Below are 14,989 nucleotides of genomic sequence, written 5' to 3'. Positions count from 1 at the left end.
AGTAGAAGTTGCAAGGATAGATGAGAGAAAGGAAGAGAGAGAGAGAGAGAGAGAGAGAGAGAGAGAGAGAGAGAGAGAGAGAGAGAGAGAGAATATGAGAATATAAGAGAGGAGTGGTAGGACGGGAAGAGGAAATGAAATGAATGAGCCAGAGAAGCTGTCCCTTTCCCCCATCCTGATTTCGCGGTTCCAGCCGCTCCTATCCGCCCGCTGGCTGCCTGGTAGCTTCTCCAGCAGGTTCGGCCATCGGCTCCGCCCCCTAGCGTCGGAGTTCGGCAGACTGCGACCTGAGCCTATCTCTTTAAATGACAGCTGTGGCTCGGGTCCCAGTCCCGGGCTTGACGTCAGTGCCGCCTCCCGGGCTGCGAGGTGTAGTTAGCGCCACCGTCCGCGCTCGGGGCTCGCAGCGCGCTCGCAGGCTGCCGGGGCGGTGAGTTTTCTTCGCTCGAGCCCCTCCTCCTGCCCGCCCCGCCGAGAGCCTAGCCGCAGCCCCAGAGCCGCTCGCAAGTCTCACACTTCCCCGCCGGCGCCCCAGAGGAACAGCCACCTCTCCCGCACCTGCACCGCCGCGGCCCCGGCCCGGTGGAGCTCCTCTCCGGCGCATCGCCCCCGGATGGAGCTCGGGCGTCGCTGCCGCTGCCGCTGCCCCGAGCCGTGAGCCGGGCCGCCCGCCCAGAGGACTGCGCTGCTCCGCCAGGGTGCAGGGCGCCAGGCGCGCGCGGAGCAGGGGGCTTCGAGTGGTGCGGGGCGCAGGCGCTGGGCGCGACAAAGTGCTGCTCTCCCAGGTCACCTGGCCGGCAGCCGGGGGTACCATGGCTCTGAAGGACACGGGCAGCGGAGGCAGCACCATCCTGCCAATTAGCGAGATGGTTTCCTCGTCCAGCTTGCCCGGCGCTCCGGCAGCTGCCGCCCCGGGGCCCTGTGTGCCCTCGCCCTTCCCCGAGGTGGTGGAGCTAAACGTGGGCGGCCAGGTCTATGTGACCAAGCACTCGACGCTGCTCAGCGTCCCGGACAGCACTCTGGCCACTATGTTTTCTCCCTCTAGTCCCAGGGGCGGCGCCCGGCGCCGAGGAGAGCTGCCCAGGGACAGCCGCGCGCGCTTCTTCATCGACCGGGATGGCTTCCTCTTCAGGTACGTGCTGGATTACCTGCGGGACAAGCAGCTGGCGCTGCCCGAGCACTTCCCAGAGAAGGAGCGGCTCCTGCGCGAAGCCGAGTACTTTCAGCTCACAGAGCTGGTTAAGCTGTTGTCGCCCAAGGTCACCAAGCAGAACTCGCTCAACGACGAGGGCTGCCAGAGCGACCTGGAGGACAACGTTTCGCAGGGCAGCAGCGATGCGCTATTGCTGCGCGGGGCGGCGGCGGCCGCACCCTCGGGTCCCGGCGCGCACGGTGGTGGCGCTCAGGACAAGCGCTCGGGTTTCCTCACCCTGGGCTACCGCGGCTCCTACACCACCGTGCGCGACAACCAGGCGGACGCCAAGTTTCGGCGTGTGGCGCGCATCATGGTGTGCGGGCGCATCTCTTTGGCCAAGGAGGTCTTCGGGGACACACTCAACGAGAGTCGCGACCCTGACCGGCAGCCCGAGAAGTACACTTCCCGCTTCTACCTCAAGTTCACCTACTTGGAGCAGGCGTTCGATCGCCTGTCTGAGGCCGGCTTCCACATGGTGGCGTGTAACTCCTCCGGCACTGCCGCCTTCGTTAACCAGTACCGCGATGACAAGATCTGGAGCAGCTACACAGAATACATCTTCTTCCGTAAGTTTGCAACCTGGGCACCTCCTAGTGGCGAGTTAGAGCCCGGGTGCAGCTCGGGCCGGGGTGTCTAAGAAGGGAACGGCCCGGCGGGGGCTGTTGGCTGGTGCTTCCGTCTTCCCGCAAGATTCCCTGGCGCCTTAGCCACGAGTTTCACAGTCTCCCCTTCCGATCTCAGTCTCCACTCCCGTTTTCTTAAACTCAGTAGAACCCGGTCTCCACTTGGTCCTCTTCCTTAACTTCATTGATCTCGCTTTCCTGCCCCTGCCTGGACGCCAGATGCTTTGCTTCCCCTTCACTTCAGGGGGCCGGGAGGAGGTGGGGTCAGAGGACTGCATGCAAAAGCCCAAGCCCTCCCCCTCTAGTCTGCAGCCGGGGACTCCTGGGGGCCACTTTCTGTGGCTGTTGGTGGTGTTCCCCCAGGCTGCGGTACTTTTGGGTCCTTTTGGAAGGGGGCAATGGAAGAAGCGGTGATTGTGCTTCTAGATCCCCTGGGGAGGGCACCGGGCATGAGAATGGCTGGTAAAAAAACGGCCTCCACTGACCAATAGAAACCCATATTTTCCCGGACGTTATCTTTATCTTCTTATCTTTTCTTGTGCAACTGCCCAGCGTTTTGGAGGAGGTTGGGAGGAACTGGAGACTTTGGATGTCTGAGTGTAGCGCTCAGGGGTGGAGACTGGAAGGGGAGTGTGTGTGTGTGTGTGTGTGTGTGTGTGTGTGTGTGTGTGTGTGTGTGTCCGCACGCGCGAGCGATTACGGTATTTCCTTTCTGTGCATGTCAAGTGCTAAAAAAAGTTAAATCCACGTTCCCAAGGTGAAAAACTGTAGAGATTTTGTGAAATGTGAGAATGAGAGAGAGGCTGTGTTGGAAAGCATTTGGCATGACGTTATTTGGTAGTGCGCTTCGGAGGGCGCTCTGTGGAGTTGCAGAGAACTCTACCCGGTACCACAGCCTTAAGGTGTGCGGGAGTGTGGGTAGAGCGGGGAGTGTGGCCTGCGCAGTTCTCAGTGACAGACGTAAAGGGAGGGGGCAACGATTAAAAGGCGATTTGGGCAAATGAAAAGCCAGCTGGAATAGCAGCAGGAGCATTATTTGGCAAACATTTGTTCCTTTGGCAAGACACAAGAGGCTCTAAAACTTGCCTGCAATGTTAGGGAGAGTAGCATTGAAAGCCTCGAATGGAAACAGACCAGCTAAAATTGTATTTATTTATTTTGGTGATTTGTTCACTGTTGTGGAACGGAACAATTTTCTATACTTTATTTTGATGGGAGAAATGGAAAAAATTCTCCTAGGACGTGCAAAGTTGACAAGTGTGGCTCTGTGTCTGTATTTTGGTAACCTTGAGATAGGAAGACAAACACAGAGCATCAGCCCTTAGGTTGTCCTTCTAAGTAGTGTTGGATTATCTGAGCCAACAGTGAAGCAAACGAATTGTCCACTGAAGTGGGAGATAAAAATCTAATTGTCTTAAACATATCTAAGTATGATTGCACAGTAAGATCAGTGGTCAGAAAAGCCACATAGGGGAATGTGCTACTGTTCATATAAAACTGGCATCTCCTCAACATATATTAAGTAATTAAATGTTTTAACATAAGTGTTTACATTTTATTGCTTATCAATGAGTCATTCATCAACAATTTTTTAGACTTTAAACATTTAAGTTATTTCATTAAAGACATATGTGCAACCATTTCAAAAGATTATGTGAAATGAACTTTTGCCTTTCTTGTAGTCAGTGTTTTCTGTTAGCAAAGATACAAGTATTTTACACTGTATGAGAAGATAAATGCTTTACAATTATGTTTCTTAAATTTTGGATATCTATAATGATTGTGGTCTTTTTTTCCCTAGAAAGGAGTGCACTCGAGAATGTTCATTCCTTTGATTATGAAGAGATAATACAGAACAACCACTTGCGGAGTACTCTATTTTCTAGTGGGCTTTGAGATTGATTTTTAATAGTCCCAGAAATCTAAAGAAACAACCTATAATCTTCTTCATTTGCTATCCTCACTTTGGGGGAAAGTATATAATGCTAGATTAAATATTAGTTTCTTGAAGTGCTAATCCAGTGGCTAATCGCTATCTGTTGGTGTCATTTGCTATTTTGGATGTCAAATTTTTCTTGAATACTAGTATACATATAGGTGTATTCTGTACTATACAGCTTGAACTATAGTTTCACAAATTACCCTGAATGGAATTCGTTTTAATATCTAGTGAATGCAAATGTAATTTTTTTTTATTTCTTTCTTGTTCAGTTTTGGTAATGGCAAAATGTATGCATTTTGCCTGACAGTTCTCTCTTTTAAAATATTATTAGTGACATTCATAAAAGCAAAACTATCGGATGACCCTGACTGTCTCTTTATATTGTCAATTTAGAGAAGAGCCTTAGTATCTTTCATTTCTTTTTGGCACAGGTCTTTCAACAAATACTCATTGCCATGTACCACATTTTTAGTGTATAATACATGCATCTGTCTTTTTCACATCTTTTAACATTCAAGTTACATGTGAACTTAGTGGTTTGATACTGCTATAAAAGTGACAGAAGTGTAGTTACATATTTGAACTGCAGTTTTAGTATTTCCTGTTCCTCAATTTCTGCAACATAAGAGATGAGCAAATGCTCCAGGGCCAGTGGTTCAGTAATCCCAGACAGAGCTAATTGCCAAATGTGTGATTTTGGTCAATTACTTACTTGTTCTGTATTTTAGTTTCCTCACCTGTGTAATGGGGGTTGTTATAGTACCAATTTAATAGAATTTAATGATTCATATGAAGTGCATAGAGCAGAGCCTGACTCATAGTAGAAGCTTAGTAAATATTAGCTATTACTGGGCTGGGGATTTAGCTCAGTGGTGCTGCCACTTACCTTGCAAGTGCAAGGTCCCAAGTTCGATCCTTGGTACCAAAAAAAAAAAAAATAGCTATTACTGTTGCAAGTAAGAGTCTATAGGCTTTTATTATTTTTGTTGTTAACATTAAACATTTTTTGTTTTATAGAAACTATACAGTGGGCCTTTGACTTATGAATTCAATTCATTTGCAAGGGCTAGTTGTAACTCAAATTGGTCAATTGAAGGCTCAGACTCCTCTACACAGCCTTTAAAGTCTCTCTCCTGGATACAGGCAGATCTCAATGTCCTTAGAGAGACATTGGCCCAGGATTTCTCAATTAACTCCACATGGGAAAGGATGTTCTAATGTTCCTTCCAGAACTCTTTAAGGGTTAGATCTGTATCTGAGATCATCTGGAAGCACAAGTGACTGGCATTTGACTCATAACTCAAGAGTTTGTTTGTAAGTTAAAACTAAATTTCCAGTCATAACCCAAGTTATTCATATGTCATGCTGGTTGTAACTTGAGGGCCCACTGTAGTTACTTTGATTGTAAAATTAATTAGATAATTATTTTTCAATTAAACATTAGTACACTAAAGTTTTAGAAGTTTGAAACAACTTATTGAATAACTTCTTTCCTGAAGCATCAACATTTTAGATTATGTCACCTAGACTTGGCAGTCCTGTTTGGATCTACTCCAAAGAGGCCGTTTCTGATTCTGGGCTAGGAAATGTTTTAGCCTTCCCCACTAGGACTTGCAACTTTGGCAATATTTCTTGATAAATACTAAGTTGGATTCATATCTCCTTAAGTGCTTGTATCCAAGTCATTGGGTTCTTGTGCTCAAGGTTATGTACAAGTTATTAAATATTAAATAGCACCTTCATTTGGCTACATGGATGCCTTTATCTGCTCTCATTCTTACTCATTGCTTATCAAGTCTTTCCAGTTCACTATACCTTATAGTAATACAGTTGAATTTTATATTACTTTTCTAATCTGAAGATGAATTGTCTCTTCTTGCAAAAAAAAGAGTAGTTTATTGTATTTTTCGTTTTGGGAAGTTGTCTGGTGAATAGCTATGGCTATTTTTAATACCAAGAGACAGAAAAGACATTTTGGATTGGTACAATATAGTCTACAGTAGATAGTTATGTGCTTGGACTAATATGTTATATCAATCATGGTTAAAACTGGACTTATATATTGCCTTTATTCCTCATAATCAGTGAGTTTATAGCAAAGATAGTACTGGTCTATTCTTCTTTCTTAATAATATTTCAGGGTTTGAACTCCACATATTGATTGATCTATATGTGTGTACAGGTACCTACTTGTAGGTACTAGAGCAAATAGAAAATGATAAAAACCTTAGAGTGGGCCTTGAAGTTTTATTTCTGCACAGTACCATAATGATCTTTTCTTCATAGTGCTGTGACTTTAGCTTCCTTGACTCTCCTGGGACAGCTTTGGGTGAGTCAGTCTTTATGAAGGTAATGAATAAACCTTATTTATAAACCTTATTTAACAGGTTTCATTTTTTTTGTAGCTTAAGATGCTGAAACTCACAATAGGTATGTGTCCATATATGAATGTGAAGACTCTGTAGCTAAAAAGCAGAGTCTCTGAAAAAAGAGAAATGTATATGGAATTATTATTTAATTATTATCTATTCTATTATTTAAAATTATTACCTGGTATTAATTAAAATGTGAAAATAACCATCTACTTGTCATTTAAATATTAACTTTTAGTTAATATTTTAATTTAATGTTTACAATAACGTATACACATTTCAAAGTTCCTAAGAGAGTAAACTTCAAGTATTCTGAAAACACACACACACACACACACACACACAAATAAATATATGTAGCCCTTTTGAAAATAAAAGTAATATGTGCAATTTTGGGACTTCCCTAAATAAGTGAAATTTTAAATAAATCACCAGTAACTCCAAATAAAATCTTGACTCATGTTTCACAGTCTTTAATGTACATGTAGATGAAAAAAATATATTTTTCAAGTTATGATCATATCATATAAATGGTTTTTATGTTGTCTTTGATTAGTCTTGTACATTTAATATATTTAATGACATTTTCTCCATGACATTAAAAAATTTTGTTGAAATTTTTGTTAGAAAAAGTACAATATAGTGCTTGCTTCGGCAGCACATATACTAAAAAATACAATATATACCTATTACTACAAAGAATATTATAAATATTGTTGACTGTTTCCCCTTAGAAAGCATCAATGTTTTTCAAGATATAATAAAATAAAAATATTTGCTGCATTATAATCACTGTTTTCTATACATTAATTTGCTTATCTCTTAAAACATTTCCTGAACTTAACATTAGTTCATGAGGTCAGGTAGCATTCTCAGCCATGGAATTAGTAGGGAATGAACGTCAATTTAAATAACTGTCTTCCTCCAAAACCCTTACTCTTAAAACATTTAAAAGTAATTCCTGTTTCATATAGTAAATTTAACAAATGTAGTTTAGTGTCTCTTGAATACTATTTCCAAGTAAAAAGAATAGTATGAACTGTTAATGAATAAAGCTTAAAAATTTTAATCTAATGTTAAATTTCCATAAAAATACACTAAATATGTTTTATGTCTTTTACTTACTGAAAGGGCTTTCTCTTTATTTATAAAGGCTATCATATTCATGAATGTTCTTTAAAAAAGTAAACCATTTGATTCAATTCAATATGTTTTTTAGGGGAACAAGGAATACTAAAAGTTTGATAAACCAGTATTATGTATGATAAATTTGATAAATTGACTTAAATTTAAATAATGCTAAGGTGACAAATTCAACTTTAACTTCTGTAAACAGAACACATTTTTCTCTATTGTTTTCTTAGAAGGTGGCAAATTGAAGAGGCTATTTTAGTTTAAATCAAATTTGTTAATAATATCTAGTTGTCTTATAATTCTAAATGTTGGTTAAGTGCATTAAATTATATACTTAGTCTCATGATGTTCAAAAAGCACCAAACACCTATTGGGTACTGAGATTGCCTTCCAGTGGTTTTGAAGCCTTAAAATACAGTAGAGGTCTGCAGGAAGAGTTGGAAGTACTTGGAAAGTAGCATTTCAGATAAACCTTAGCACTATATCTAATTACCTGTAAAAATTCAAGCCTTCTTTTGAATGAACTTCAGGGTATTTTTTTGTCACTTAGCAACCAGATGCCTGCAAGACGTTGTGGGAGTTTTCTAATCTGATATGGGCTTCTAGTAATGAGAGGATGCCAACCAGCAGATTTGGGAGGACTTATCTACAGGTTAGAATGGCCTTCTTTCTAGTCCATCCACCAGCCAAGTTAGCTGCTTTATAAGTGTAAGTGTAAAGAGGAATCTCCTGCTGGTGACCTGAATGAGGTGCTCAGTACTTATCCTCCATACATTTCTCATAACTAGTGTCTGTTTCTCATACAAATTTTGTTTTGTTTTATTTTGTTTTGTATGCGTTGGGGATCTACCTCAGGGGCTTTTGCATGTTAGGCCAGTTCTTTATCACTGAGCTATTTCTTTAGTTTCTGAACAAATTTCTAATTTCTTTACAACTGTATTTGAATTTGGATTTTCAAAAATAAAAATAAAGCATCCTGTGATGAGTTATCATTTATAAATTTATTTCCTGATTTATATACTTCTTAGTATAGGTATAGTATCATAGTCAGGTTATTCTGAGTGAACTTTTGTTGTTGCACCTTTTTTAATGGAATTTCTATACTTTCCTTTTTATTGTACACCAGTTGTAGGTACCTCATTGCTTTTTCTACAAAGTAATTATCTGTTTTCATGTTGTTCTTCTATGTGAGCTTTCACTCACCTTGTGAAATGATGTCAATACTCAGTGGTGTTCTCAGCCTCTAGTGAAATGACTAACACCAATTTAAGAATTTGATAAACATTTTAACCTAGAGATAGTAGAGATTCCATTAAGACAGTTACTGAATTAGAAACTCAGTTCCACTTCAGTTCAAAGTACACTTACTGTACAAACACTAAGCTACAGTATGTGCAACACGTACACATCCAGACAACACAGAAATCTTACAGTTAAGGTGATCACAAAAAGCTTTATGGAATTGTGAATTATGCTATGGAGGGGTTATTTTGCATTTTAGCAAGAGACAGGAGTAATCACATGAGAAGTTGTTATGTAGCACTGTAAAGAATGAAAAATAGATAAAATGTTTCCTATGGGGTAGATTAAAAGGATTTTATAAGTGAAATTGTTAGATTCATAAACATACACACATAGACATATTTCTTTATATGTAAATTATTGGTTAATTAGAAGGGTGGGGTCACAAATTAACTGATTTGATTTGTTCAGTGTATAAAAGATGTTGGGAAAATACACAGTGCCCCAGCCTTATCCATCACTACAATGCTGAGTACTTACTTACCCTCTTAATAGATCTCAGGATATAGAACCACTACTCTCTCCAGATGTGGTCAGGCCTTCTTATGGGAGAAACGAAGTTCAAATAGTATCTACCCATACTAATAGGTATTTGCTAGGATAAGAATCCAGTTAATTCTATATTGCAATGTCGATCAGTTTTTCAAAGGCATATTAAAATATAGTTCACAGGTATTAGTGTTTAATGATTAATAATACAATATCAGTTTTACCTATACTCATTAACCTTGCATCAAAATAGTTAATAAAAATAAATTAATTCTGTTAGCATGAACAATACACTTTTTGGTGCTATTATGATGCTTATTATTTTGATGCTAATTTATTAAACTATTGCAGTGCTTTTACAGCCATTAGCTTAGAATATTATTTATAATACAGTGGACCCTTGACTTTCAAACTCAGTTTATTCCCCAGTGCTGTTGTAACTCAGGTTGGTCAGTTGAAGGCTCAGGCTCTTCTACGTGGCCTTCAAAGTCTCTCTCCTGGATACAGACAGATCTCAGTGCCCTTAGAGAGACATTAGCCCAGGATTTCTCAGTTAACCCCACACAGGAAAGGATGTTGTAATTTCCTTCCAGAGCTCTTTAAGTGTTAAATGTGTATCTGCAACATCTGGAAGCACAAGCGGCCAGCATTTGGGTCAGAACTCAAGACTTTGTAAGTTAAAATTAAAATTCCAGTCATAACCCAAGTTATTCATATGTCAGGCTGGTTGTAACTCGAGGGTTCACTGTATAGTATAACCATTAACACTAAACCCTATTTATATAGGAAAGAGTTAAATGGAACCAAAGAATAAGGGAAAAGAAATATAGTGTTGATTTCATGTCACCAGAATAGTGAATGATTTAACTACTCAGTTGCATTATTTTCATTTTATTCATCAGTTATATTACCTTTACCATGAGATTTATAATGTTATTTTTTGTAGATTAAACATATTTCCCAATTTCTGATACAACTATGGATTGCTCAGTGCCTAGTTGCTGAGAAAAGTACAGGCACCCACAACTTAAAGGAGGAGGGGTTTATTAGACTCATGATTTTAGAGTTTGCAGTCCATGGTCAACTGGCTTTAAGGCAGGAAGATCCATGATAAAAGTAAGTGTTGGAACCAGCTGCTCACTTCATAGTAGCTGAGAAGCAGAGAACAAGTAAGAGTGCGAACAAGAGATATGCCTTCGAAGGTCCACTCCCAGTGACCCACATCCTCCAATCAGATCCCTCCTCTTAACAGCATGTTCAGCTATGAACACCAGTGGATTAATGCACTGATGAGTACAGTGTCCCATGAGCCAATCATCTCTTCAAGAATCTCTGTTCTGTCAAACTGACAGTTATGATTAACTGACACAGTGTAGGGTTGGTAGTGCAGTACTGTATTTAGGGAGGAACTATTCCAGAATAGTTGGCCCCAAGATGCATATCCTTAAGCACTGTGAATGACACAATGATTGTTAGTCAGATTCCTTAAATTTCTGGATCTAACTTTGGGATCTTGGAAAAATAATTTGATCTTCCTCCCGAAGGGAAAGAGAATCAAAATATTCACTTATAGATTTGTTACAAGGATTAAATGAAATAGTCCTTATAATAGAATGGTATCAGTCACAGATTAAATACTCAATAAGCATTATTTATTGTCATTTATTAATTTAAGGACCTCAAAATACACAGCCAGGCCTTTTTTCTCTACATTAATAATTTTTAGTAACATACTTCTTTTCCTATATGAGGAAACTGAAAGCAATAACTATGCAACATTTTCCCTATAAACGTAGTTACCAATAGTGACTTTTTACTTTTTAAAATTATTGACTTGCTAAGTCTAACATAAATTGTAACATATTTAACAACTTTATTCTAGTAGGTACTATACAGCTTGGGGGTATGCATTCTTCCAAGTCTAGTGCTGTTACTTATCAGTTTTGATACAATAATGCTAGTATTCAATGAAAATTGTCTCCCTGTATGAGGTATACTTGGACAAAGCAACTCTTACTCATATTTTTATTTATATTTCTTATGAGAGCTTTTAGCTTTGATATCAGCAGTTTTATGCAAGAGAATAACTTTCCACAGAGCCACGTGTGCTCACACACTGCCCAGAGTTTTGGGTATTTGGCCAAAATTTCAATCTATGTTTTGAATTCAAATACATATCTTTGCAATTTTAGGAAAACTGTTAGCTGTCAACTCAATCAGCTCCTATTGAAACTGTTCTGACACATTTTGAATGTAAGTTTGCAAGTAGCTGAAATCCATGTATTTGAAGAAAGCAGAAAGATGCTGGCAGCCATTCAGAGGTGGTTCGCCAATATTCTGACCTTTTTTCTTCTGGATGGTGAAAGCTGCATCTAGCAGGCCTCTTTGCAGGTGGACGATAAGATTCATGTATATAATTAAAAAATGACTTCCACTTTTGATAAAAAAGTTGCTATGGTGGCAATTTTATAGCGAATGGTGGGAGGAAGCAGATACAGTGGTTGTAAATTCTTGATGTCTTCTATAATGGTATTTTGGGGATTAGTCCTTCTAATATTGATCTTGATTTAGAATAAAAAAGAGATTTGACCAACAAATCATTTGGCTATAAGCTTCACTTTCATCACTGTGTACATTAGCTTTATTTTGTACTGCTCTACTTTTCTGCACTTCAGTTCTTCATGTGGAAAACAGTAGAAATTGATTTTCTTTTTGATCTTATCTCCATAGAATATCATATACGATAGTTATCAGTTAATTTGTGCTGAATACAAATAGAGTATTTGTCCTTGCTTGAATGTGTCAAATTGTTACTTTTTAATAGAAGGATTTTGAGTATATTAACAAAACATTTATTGAGGGTGAAACCTTTTAATACACTGTCTCATTTAATGACTTTAAAAAATTCAGAAATTTAGGAACTTTCAAACTGAAAGAAATCCAGGTTAGATTACTTTTAAACTCCTCTAAATCATATATTTTATTTAGTGCATTTGTAATTATTTTGTTTTCAGGATTATGTGTCCTGCTTGTGTTTAGATTGTGTATTAGGTGAACCGCACATTAAATATATGTGTGATTCATAAATTGCATGTCTCAGTGTGCAGACTTTACTCATTCTCATGGCCAAAGACTGACCATGCCTCAATTAACTTTTTTATTTCAAGCAAATTATTTATTGGTTCATTTTAGATATGCACACTGATAACATTCAATGATAACATGATATATCTTGCTTCTTTTTTTCGTACTAACTTTTGATACAAGAATCTAGGCATCTAAGCATGTTTGTGTGTGTATGTGTGTGTGTGTATAGGTATGCGTGTGTATAGGTATGCGTGTGTGTGTGTGTGTTTAGGTACACATATACATAAACTTGAATGTTTGGAGAGAATATTAATATTACTCTTTAGCCATAATTACAATAAAAAACATTTGTTCTTTGAACTGTGCTTGAATAATGCCAATTTATATTAGATGGTATCATCATTGATATTGACCTTTTGCTAAAATATCTTATTTAGAGAAAAATGCACTCTTTTGGAAGTGATCATCTTCCTGTTCTCTGCATTACACCTGCTTCCTTTTCTGATAATTTTTTCTCATTTACAGAAATAAAATCTACTAAACTGTCTAGGTTTTGCCACATTTCTTATAGATACTGCATATTTCTCAAAAATAAACAATTCAAATTAAGATGAAGGCTTTAAGTTGGATATCTATGACAAATGTTTCATAATTAAGGTTATGTTAGAATTTGAAATACTTTTGAGGTATCCCTTTTCATTTTAATTAATAGACCTGTGATATGTTGATTTAGAATGCTTCATAGACAATGGTAAAAAGTCATTCTTTGTTATGTATCAGAAGAAAAAGGACCTTATTACCAATTGCTCATGTTGCTTATAAATGGAACCAAGGGTAAACATACTTGGAAGCCCAACGCTGAAGTTGGTGAAGGTTTGTGTAATCAATCATTCCTTTTCTTCTGCTGGACTGATGCACCTCTAAAGCATACCAGAACCAAATTGATATTTCAATTTTTAATTGCTGTATTAGCATGTTTGGATTATGAAATAAACTTAGTTTATTCAAGCTATTTGTTTTATAGCTGCTATTATCAAAACATATTTATCATAATAATAATTTGCTACTTAGCATTCATACTGTGAGCACAGGAATACCCAGTATTTGAGAACCCTACAGGAGGAAGAAAAGATTTACTTCACAGTTTTAGCACAATCACCATGCTCTGGGGATTATTGGTAATATTTTTTGATAAATTGTATGTAGTATGTTTTGAAGTAAATTGTATCATCCCCAAAAGATATGCCAAAGCCCTAACCACATGCTCCCCCTGCTCTGGACCTCATAGGATACGACCTTATTTGGACATGGTGTCGTTACAGAGGTAATCAAGTAAAATGAAGTCATCATAGTGGGCTGTAATTCACTATGACTGATGTCCTTTTATAAAGGGGAAATTTGGACATACAATTAGACAAAAACATGCACACACACACACACACACACACACACACACAAAGAATACCCATATAAATGTGAGGGTAGAGGTAGAACTGATACTTCTAGAAGGAAAGGAATGCTAAAACTTGACAATAAGCCACCAGAAGCCAGGACAGAAGTATGGATCAGATTTTCCTTTATGGCTGTGAGGAGAAAACAACTTTGCTGATACTTCAGTCTCAGATTTCAGCATTCAGAAACATGAGGTAATAATATTCTGTTGTTTAAGACACTTAATTTAGGATATTTTGTTACAGCAGCCCTGGCAATCAACTAGAGCACTTATAAATGATCTTATAAAAAGACTGGAAAAGCCTGAAAAGGCAATAATTTCAAATTTCCTTTATTTTTAGAGGTCAATTACAGACAGCAAATTTCACTCTAACTAGTTTAAGCTGGAAAGAATTTATTAAGTGTAATTAATAGATTACTTTAGACCAGTTGGGAAGGCTGAGCTTTCAGGAATGAATTGCAACCACATCACACAGTAAGGCTGCCAAGAAGGTGCTATATTTCAAGGATTTGGGTGCACAGAATCAGGAACATGCCAGACACCTCCTCGCCTTACTAAAATTTCTCTGACAGCAATAACGTCATCAGTACATGCTCCTTCATAACATAAAGCCATTGATCTTTATGCAAATGAATCTTTTCTAAACTTCTCCTTAAGGGGAGACCCCCTACCTCCATCTTTGGTCCATGTACAGTGTGACATTTTATGAAGGCTGAAGATCCTTGTAAAATAGTCATCTAATGAGTTATGTTAATACATGTTATTTGCTCCCAGTGCATTCAATAAACAATGTTAAATGACTTCTGTGAAAGCTTTTTTGTAGAGAATGAAAGAATGGGAAACACAGCAGTCACAGATGAACAGTAAATCCTGTTATACAGACCCAGCAAATATTCTTTTACTGGAAATAGAATAAATTCCTTCTTCAACCTATCTTGGAGCACCTGGTTTTGTCACCGGTTAAAAATGTTCCTGGCCTACTGCTCTTTCTGGTCCTTTTATTTGCCCTCTGGGATTTTTTTTCTGTTAAATTTCCTCCGTGGCCACTTCTGAGACACATTGTATAGGATACTCTCCTTGTAGCTGAATAGATTTCACAACTCACTTCCTATCTTTGTAGGTTAGTTAACTGCTCTAATGGTTAAATAGCATATTCATGGCCAGTCTTGCAATTTCTTTGGCAAAATAATTCCTTCAGAATTATTGTGCAATGCTGGTCAGGTCCATGAGTGAATTAGCAGAATCTTAATAACATTTTAGGGTTGAAGACTACTTTATGACCTCTGTGAATCATTTTTCACTCTCTTTTCTTAACTTAATGGCTGAAGAGGAAGTTGCTAGCTTTGTCAACAGGGCAGTGGCCTTTGTGTGAAAGAGCATCAGTCATGGCCC

At 38.7% G+C, this 14,989-nt stretch overlaps 1 protein-coding gene across 1 annotated transcript in view; it reads left to right on the top strand.

Annotated features, from left to right (window-relative positions):
• Positions 1–630: 630 nt before the first annotated feature.
• Positions 631–14,989, top strand: part of Kctd8 (potassium channel tetramerization domain containing 8) — a 256,675-nt gene continuing 242,316 nt past the window's right edge. The window contains exon 1 of the mRNA XM_004849784.4: positions 631–1,761. Coding sequence (XP_004849841.2) covers positions 813–1,761 — 949 coding nt within the window. The 5' untranslated portion in view covers positions 631–812. The remainder of the gene's footprint in view (positions 1,762–14,989) is intronic.

Source organism: Heterocephalus glaber, unplaced genomic scaffold (genome assembly GCF_053883595.1).
Source record: "Heterocephalus glaber isolate CG9 unplaced genomic scaffold, H.glaber_assembly_v1.0 deba00001509, whole genome shotgun sequence".
NCBI lineage: Eukaryota > Metazoa > Chordata > Mammalia > Rodentia > Bathyergidae > Heterocephalus > Heterocephalus glaber.
This window is presented reverse-complemented; position numbering and strand designations above follow the sequence as displayed.